The 9395-nt window shown below is 41.1% G+C and overlaps 1 protein-coding gene across 1 annotated transcript in view; it reads right to left on the bottom strand.

Annotated features, from left to right (window-relative positions):
- Positions 1 to 482: 482 nt before the first annotated feature.
- Positions 483 to 9395, bottom strand: part of fxn (frataxin) — a 42558-nt gene continuing 33645 nt past the window's right edge. Inside the window, exon 5 of the mRNA XM_069922247.1 lies at positions 483 to 3402. Within this exon, the coding sequence (XP_069778348.1) occupies positions 3255 to 3402 (148 nt within the window). The 3' untranslated portion in view covers positions 483 to 3254. The remainder of the gene's footprint in view (positions 3403 to 9395) is intronic.

The raw sequence follows: 9395 nt of genomic DNA, 5'->3' as shown, positions 1-9395 counted from the left end.
GTCGATCCCCAAAGATCGCATGGATTGATTTGCTGAGTGTTGTCTGGAGGTGATTGCTATCACGGAGGGTCCATTGATGCATGCGACGAAAATATGAAGCGAGTTTTAAGTTGAAAGTGATAGAAATGACAAGAAAACCAACACCTGTGTTGCTGCAATAAAATTTCATGTGTCTGAGAGGTTGTTAAGAGAGTGGAGGAAGAAAGAAGAGATTTTAAGAAAAATACCAAAAAGCCAAGTTTGTTGAGAAAAGGAATCACTCGTTGGACAGAGTTGTAAAATCACATTGCAGAATGGGTATGCGAAGAGGCAAGATTGATACATAGTCACCTGGAAGAACATTTGCACTGCAGTGGGCAAAGTTGCACCCAGACCTCATTAAAGGCTACAGTAGGCTGGTGCAATCTTTGCATGAACAGGAAAACTCTGGTAATATGCCAAAAAACAAAAATTGCACAGAAACTACTCAAAGATCTTGATCATGAAGTTGTAAATTTTCACCAGTTTATTATGCGCAACTAGCATAAACACCGGTTAGCATTGGCAAAATATTGGAAACATGAACGAAACCTCCATGAATTTTGACATAATAAGACAATTGAACAGTGGAATGGAAAGGTGTTAAAAATTGTGCAAACCAGAAATACAGCGCATGAAAGGACAAGGGTCATCGCGGTGTTATCCTGCATGGGCAACAGGACAAAGTTAAGACCCATGGTCATCTTCAAACACAAAAGTAAACCAAAAATAAAATTCCCTGCAGGCATTTTTGAACATTTTCATGAAAAAGGGTGAGTGGATGAAAATAGTGCAAAAATATGGATAGACAATGTGTGGAACAGGCAGCCAGGGGGTTTACACAAGGAATGGAGTTGCTGGATTGGGATTTTTTTTATAGCCACTTAACTGAGAAAACTAAAAGTAGATTAACACTACATAATACCTACATGGCGGTTATCCCAGGTGGCTTGATGTCTGCATTGCAAACTTTCGATGTCTGTTTGAACAAGCCATTCAAAGACCATGTGCACGAGGAATGGAATACATGGATGACGAGTGAAAAATTGTTCACAAAAGGTGGGGCAATGCATCCTGCATCACTTGATCTCCTGTGTGACTTGGCTCAAGGCAAAGGGCAAAGTGCAATTGATGTCACGAAAAATCATTTATTGTGGGACACTTCAACAAAGCTGAAATTGCCTCATCAGATACAGATTGAGCCCATATGATGACCATTTAAACCATGAGAGTATGGATGTGCTTGCTGCCATCTTTATTTCAGACAATGATAGGGAGAGTGATTTTGAAGGGTACTAAATGTGGTGTTGTTTTCAGACAATGACAGCCATTTTGAAGGGTGCTAATTGTTTTTTCAATAAAAAGCTCAGTGAAAATCTGCCACAGTAGGTTTTTTTTTTGTTTTTCAAGGGTTGACTTAAACACCGAGTCAGCATGGATTGGATCATGAGTGAATTTAAGGTCTCAAAAGTATATCCAGCGTACAAGTTGACCCCCATTTTTTGTGAGTTTTTTTGGGTTTCACGACTCAACTTATACGCTGAACACTAAAATTTTTTTTCCCATGAAATTCAATGGCATCTTCAGCCTTCCCTCTAACTGCTGATCTGCATCAGCCTGAAATGCTTTGCTACATTGAAAGCAAGATGAAATTACGTTATTGTTTACATATACACAAAAAGTAATTGTTTTTTTTCTAATATAATTGAAGCAAATAGCAATGTTTGCATTTCCTGAATTATATAGATTTATTCAAAAATCAATGTTTCAGGAATAAATAATAGTTTTTTTCTAGGCTCTTGGCCTGATCTTGTTTCAATGCACATTAGTTCCTGACCAGCAGTTTCACTCTTTTAAAAAGTCAAAACACAGCCTTGCAGCTCAGTTCTAAAATTGGCTCACCAGAGGTTTGTCAAAGTGGTATCATGCAGATCGTCCTTGGATTTTATGAATGCCCTATTCTTAATTATTTAATGGGGGTTGATAGGAGGAAGAAACTTTGGTCATTCAAAAATACTTAGGCACTTAAGACTTGAGTTTCACTAGCTCTCTGTGGGGAAGGAACTAGCTACACAGTCCAATCTATCTCCACACAAATTAGATTTACCTTTCTGTAAATTCACTGCAAAGAACACCTGTTTCCATCTGCAATCGAAATATTGGTCTGAACAACATTGGTTTGGGAAATGGAAGATAGGTCTATTCCTTGACTAAAATGCAATAATTAATTAAGATTTAGACTAGTGTTTTTTTTTAAAATTGTTCTTTACTCCTTTTACCTCACTGCAGGTAAACCACTCATCCAATAACCTCCTGTATTAATACTGTTTTCTTGCTGAAAATTTGCACATTTTCAGATTAGAAATTGTTCTTGGTGAGTGAAAAATAACTGAATATTATGGAAATATTTCCCACCAGCATTTGGTGGACAAGGCATTTTATCAACCAGGACTATTGTGGAAACACATTGACATCCTTTCCTGATAATAGTTGGGAAGTATGATGAAGCTAATAGCTCTTCCAAATAAATACAAAAACCACAAGTTTTACAGATTCTTTTGATGCCTCAGTCAGTTTACTTCCCCATACAGAAATGGAGCTGGAAATAGAACTGCAAGGCTGCAGTGATAAATCTCCATCCAACTTTTATTGTATCTGCAGCTTCTCACTAGGAACCCACCTGGAATGTTCACCCATTTGGTAAACGATCAAGCAATAATTTTTCTCGAATCATAAGAAAATCCTAATATTTAAAAATAATCAAAGATTTTCAAGGTTAAAAACTGTTTGGAATTGGCATTTGATTTCAAGGAACAAAATTTTAGGACACTGTCATAATTGACAGAAAGCAAATGAGCCAACTTTCTAGTCTTGTTTTCCAATAGATTACAAATTTATAGGAAAAAGTAAATTTCGAAAACAATCCACCAACTTATTTTGGAAAATATGTATCTTAGTGGGTACATATCACAGTTCAGAATTACCCTAGGAAACTTTTTTAAAATCCCAAAGGAGAAAACAATACCCAATGCCTTGCACATATTAATTATAATGGAAGAGTCTCCAGTCATTTGGTGATAAGCAAGACTCCATTAAAAAGTTCAGTAATTTAGTCAGAATACACAAAGTGCAATCTTTACAGAACTCCATCTCCAATTAAATGAACTAAGTTCCATACGTAATAATTGTTACAAAGTTAATATTCTGTAAACAATTTCTTATGGTTTCCTGCTGAGTCACATATAACTCATATCAGCCACTGATAATACATCCACTTTGATCTTGAACATCCCGGAGAACTCTTTTGTGAGCAGTTCATGTAAACAAACTCCATCATGAGAATATATCCAGTCTTTTCCAGTCCAATCGTATCGTTTAGGCCCACTGAAGAAAAAAATTAACAAAAAAAAATTCTGATGAGGACATTGGGACATTTTTAACCTTAGATCATGGCATCCTCATGACAAAATTCTTTTGGATGAAACATTTAAGACTTTTATGACCAGGCTGGTGGGCAGAGGCAAGAATTTGACATCAAGAGTCTACAGTTAAGGGCCCAAAGAATGGGTTCCTACCAGTATGACTCAAGGCTGATAGAAAAGGAGCAAAAGGAGAGCAACTAAATCTAACTGAGCCACAAGGTGTTCAAAGTTAAGCAAATTTCTTCAACTTTTGACTTCATGTTCATACTCCAGATGAAACAGTGTCCCCTACACTACAGTTGTAAAATTAAGATCATGTTACTGACTCAATTAGGTCACAAGCCAGGTCTCTTGAATGTCAAATAGGCTCATTTGCTTGCCTACTCCCTAGTCATTGAAACAATGTTACAAGCTGCTTTTATTAAATGAGGGCTCAGGGAAGGAAGAACCAAGAGTAGGATCTTTCCAGTTTTAACCTCTTTCATGCATCATCCTAGCTGTCTTAAATCCAGAAATCCAAAATGGCAATGAAGAAAGAAGTTGCAAAATCTTCTTAGTTGATCAGAATGAAAAATGGCTAACACCTTCTTCTTCTTTGGCTTGGCTTCGCAGACGAAGATTAATGGAGGGGTAATGTCCACGTCAGCTGCAAGCTCGTTTGTGGCTGACAAGTCCGATGCAGGACAGGCAGACACGGTTGCAGCGGTTGCAAGGGAAAATTGGTTGGTTGGTGTTTGGTGTTGGGTTTTTCCTCCTTTGTCTTTTGTCAGTGAGGTGGGCTCTGTGGTCTTCTTCAAAGGAGGTTGCTGCCCGCCGAACTGTGAGGCGCCAAGATGCATGGTTTGAGGCGCTATCAGCCCACTGGCGGTGGTCAATGTGGCAGGCACCAAGAGATTTCTTTAGGCAGTCCTTGTACCTCTTCTTTGGTGCACCTCTGTCTCGGTGGCCAGTGGAGAGCTCGCCATATAACACGATCTTGGGAAGGCGATGGTCCTCCATTCTGGAGACGTGACCTACCCAGCGCAGTTGGATCTTCAGCAGCGTGGATTCGATGCTGTCGGCCTCTGCCATCTTGAGTACTTCGATGTTGATGATGAAGTCGCTCCAATGAATGTTGAGGATGGAGCGGAGACAACGCTGGTGGAAGCGTTCTAGGAGCCGTAGGACCCATGATTCGGAGCCAAACAGGACTGTGGGTATGACAACGGCTCTGTATACGCTAATCTTTGTGAGGTTTTTCAGTTGGTTGTTTTTCCAGACTCTATTGTGTAGTCTTCCAAAGGCGCTATTTGCCTTGGCGAGTCTGTTGTCTATCTCGTTGTCGATCCTTGCATCCGATGAAATGGTGCAGCCGAGATAGGTAAACTGGTTGACCGTTTTGAGTTTTGTGTGCCCGATGGAGATGTGGGGGGGCTGGTAGTCATGGTGGGGAGCTGGCTGATGGAGGACCTCAGTTTTCTTCAGGCTGACTTCCAGGCCAAACATTTTGGCAGTTTCCGCAAAACAGGACGTCAAGCGCTGAAGAGCTGGCTCTGAATGGGCAACTAAAGCGGCATCGTCTGCAAAGAGTAGTTCATGGACAAGTTGCTCTTGTGTCTTGGTGTGAGCTTGCAGGCGCCTCAGATTGAAGAGACTGCCATCCGTGCGGTACCGGATGTAAACAGCGTCTTCATTGTTGAGGTCATTCATGGCTTGTTTCAGCATCATGCTACCAACTAATGCTATTTTAAATATCACTAGACTAAAGAGACATCACAACACTGTTAAATGGGAATACAGTTTCATTAACACATCAGCATATTTTTCCATTGAGTCTGATTAATTCCCAACCGATGCAATGAAAATGTGGCAAAAGAAATTCAAGGAGAAATTAATCAAACAGTCCTGTAATGAGTGAGCCTGATTGGGTTTCAAGTTTGAGAACAATGGATAGGAAGATGGTTTCACAATTTGACCCATATTCATGTTCCTTTTATGAAGCTTTAAAGGGCTTTACAATCAATATTGTACTTCTTAAATGTAATCTTTGGCTTGGCTTCGCGGACGAAGATTTATGGAGGGGTATGTCCACGTCTGCTGCAGGCTCGTTGGTGACTGACAAGTCCGATGCGGGACACTCTGAAACGTTATACAGGTACACAATCCTTCATCCGAAACCCTTGGGAGACAGTGTGTTCCGAATTTTGGATTTTTCCAGATTTCGGAAAGCCACATATAAGCCCACCCAAATTGTGCTGCCGTATCCACCCCTACCTCCTTCCAGTCACCCTGCCGTCTCCCCCTATCCCCCACGCCCGCCTGACTCGTGCTGCCGGTCTCCCCCCCGCCTGCCCGACTCGCGTTGCTGGTCTCCCCCCCGCCTGCCCGACTCGCGTTGCTGGTCTCCCCCCTTCGCCCGCCCGACTCAAGCTGCCGGTCTCTCGGCTGCCGACTTGCGCTGTTGGTCTCTCCCCCTCACCCACCTGACTCGCACTGCCAGTCTCTCCCCCTCACCCGCCCGACACGCGCTGCCGCCTCTCTCCCCACTTGCCGGATTTTGGAGCTTTCTGGATTTTAGATGTCCAGATAAAGGATTGTGTACCTGTAAGTGTTGCACGTAGGTCACACAGCAGCCAGTTTGTTGACTTTGACTTTGAAGCTTGCTCTCAAAGTTCATATTTATTGTTAAAGTACATACAAGTCATCACATACTACCCTGAGATTCTTTTTTCTGCAGGCCACAAAGAATTTCTACTTAGCGGGAACTGTAAACTGTACTCAAGAAAAAAAGAGAAATGTAAATAAACAGACTGTGCAAAGACAGAAAAAAAATTCAGTAATAAATAATTTTTAAATTTACTGTTTAGGAGTTGTATAGTGGAGAGGTAGCAATGTGATCCTGAACCTGGTGGTGTGAGTCGTGTGCACCAATTCCTTTTCCTAATGATAGCAGCAAGAACAGAGCATGTCCTTGGTGGTGTGGATCTTTCACGATTGCTGCTGCTCTCCAACAGCAGCATTACATGTAGATATCCTCTATGATGCTGGGCTGCATCCACTACCTTGACCAGGACTTTCCGCTCAGAAATATTGGTCCCCCATACCAGGCCATGATGCAGCCAGTCAGCACACTTCCACTACACATCTGTGGAAGTTTTCCAAGGTTTCCAATATCATACAGATTCTCTGCAAATTCCTAAGGAAGAACAGGTGCTGATGTGCTTTTTTCACGATGACATTAGTATGTTAGTTCAAGGAAAGGTCCTCTGAGTTAGTGACTCCCAGGGATTTAAATTTGCTCAGTCTCTCCACCTCTGATCCCCCAATGAGCAGTAAAACTTCGTAAAGTCTCTTGGATCTAATGACACTGAGAGTTTGTTATTAGTACACCATTTAGCCAAAATTTCAATAGCCCTCCTGTATGCTGACTCATTGCCCCTTTTTATACAGCTCACTATTGTGGTATCATCATCAGATTTGTAGATGGTGTTATTATTGTACCAAGCCACACGGTCGTAGGTGTAAAGTGAGTAGTGCAGGGGGCTAAGTGTGCAGCCCTGTGGTGGTCCTGTGCAGATGCAGTTTGTGGAGATGTTCTTGTCATTCCTCACTGATTGTGGACTGGAGGTAAGGAAATCCAAGATCTAATTTCACAGTGGGGTGTTGAGGCCAGATCTTGGAGTTTGCCGAATAGTTTAAAGGTGATGATGGTGTTGAATGCCGAAGTGTAGTCGATAAAGAGCATCCTGATGTATGCATCTTTGCTGTCCAGATGTTCCAGGGTTTTGTGTAGAGCCAGTGAGATGGCATCTGCTGTAGACTTGTTGCTGCCATAGGCAAAGAGGAACAGATCCATATCGTCGCTCGGACAGGAGCTGATATGCTTCAACACCAGCTTCTCAAATATGTCACCATTGTGGATGTGAGAGTTACATTAGTCATTTAGGCAGGTTACCACACTCCTCATGGGCACCAGTAATGTTGAGGCCTTTTTGAAACAGATGGCCATTATATCCTGTTGGAGTGAGGGGTGGTGAAGATATTCATGAATACATTGGTCAACTGGTCAGCACAGGTTTTCACTACTCAGCCAGTACTCCGTCCAGACTGGATGCTTTCTTTGGATTCGCTATCCTGAAGGCAGCCCACCTGCTATCTTTGGATACTGTTAGTAGATGATCATCAGGAGACGTGGGGGTGTACACTGGTTCTTCCTTGTTCTGGTGGTCAAATCAGGTGTTGAAGACACTGAGCTCATCTAGGAGTGAAGATTTGCTGTCTGCTATTGCACCAGATTTGGTTTTAGAGCAGGTTATGTCATTTAGGCCCTACCAGATATCCTTTGTTGTTTCCATTCTCGTTTGGAACTCATACAACTAAACTCCAACTAAGCGCCAAAGAGTCTCTTTAAGTGATGTAAATTTGCAGGATAAACATTAGGCGAGGGTACTAGCTACAACTTCCCAGCTCTTCTTCAATATAGTGGCATGGGATTTTTTTACATTGATCTGAGACAACAACACTGCTTCTTCAATCCTACCCCAGAGCACAACCCAGATTTTTGTGTTTGTCTCTAAAGAGAATTTTGCTTAAGACTTGAAACCAGATCTTTCGGACTCAGAAGCAAAAAATGCCAACCTCTAGAATATGGATAACACTTGTTTTTTTTCTACAGCAAAGATGCAACAGGAACAACAGCTTTAAAAGGAAAATAAAGTAAAAAAAACACCTAACTGTACTGTTCCATTTATAATAATTAAGTTCCAAAACGATATATTAGATACACTTCTTGTTAGATACATTAGATACAATTCTGATTAGATATATTAGATACAATTCTGCATTACAGTTGACTGAATGACTTAAATTACAATAGGAATGTTAGAAACCATGAGGTGGTAGTCTACTGTTGCATGGCAGCCTGTGAACAGATGGGACACAACCTGATACCTTGCAATGACATGGACCCTATGAGGGTATGCGAGGAATCTTACTTCCCCCTCTAACATCTAGTAGAAGAAAATGGTAGACAGTTCAATGACTGGGAGGAGGGTAAGCCATCAATCATGAAACATTTTTAGCTGTAGCAAAAAAAATGTATTATGTCAATCTGGAAATTAGAAGATAGCCTGAGAATACAGCAATGATACATAGAAATGAATAAATGTATTCCATTGGAAAAAAATAACATATAATTTAAGAAATAACATCACAGTATTCAAACAAATTTGGGAACTGTACATGGAACACAACAGAGAGGGCCTACCGTGGACCTCCACCCCCTAAAATGACAGAAGGAGAAGAAGACGAAATGAATTGACCCAGTATATAAAAGTAGAAGACACAAATTTCTTGTTTATTTTCATTGTGTGATGACATTGTTTAATGGGTTTAATGTATCATATATGTTGAACGTTGAGTGGGTGGGGAGGGGGGGTGAAGGAGGGAGGGAAGGGAGGGGGGAAAAGGGGAAAATATGACACTGTGTATATTCAAGAGGGAAATGTTTGTGTGTATTTTGGTCAGTATGGTTCATAGTGTGAAAAATAAAAAACTTTAAAAAAAAAGAAGGGAGATTTGCCAAAGCTAATGATAAAACAAGGAAAAAGTTGGATGAGATAGAAAAGAATAGCTACATGAATGACTGCTTTCCAGATGAAGGTTTCAATTCAAGAATAAATTGTGCTTTGTGTATATTAATAACATGGACTTAGATGGTAGCGAATGCACCCTCTGAACGTTTTTATGACACCCACAAGGTTGAAAGTGTAGCAAACACGGAAGTCAATAACCTTCTTCAAAAGTACATTGACCGGTAAAAAGGGAGGACGTGTAGCAGATACATTAAATTCAGAGACAGTCTGTGAAAAGTAGGAAGAGACCAGGCACCTTAAACCACCGCCGTGCCAAAGTACTAGTGGGAGCCGGAGGGAAAATGTCTAAAAGACCCTGTTCGAGGAATAGGGGAGTAAAAAC

Source organism: Narcine bancroftii, chromosome 1 (assembly GCF_036971445.1).
Source record: "Narcine bancroftii isolate sNarBan1 chromosome 1, sNarBan1.hap1, whole genome shotgun sequence".
NCBI lineage: Eukaryota > Metazoa > Chordata > Chondrichthyes > Torpediniformes > Narcinidae > Narcine > Narcine bancroftii.
Note: the sequence above shows the minus strand (reverse complement) of the source record. Positions and strands in the feature narration are given on the sequence as shown.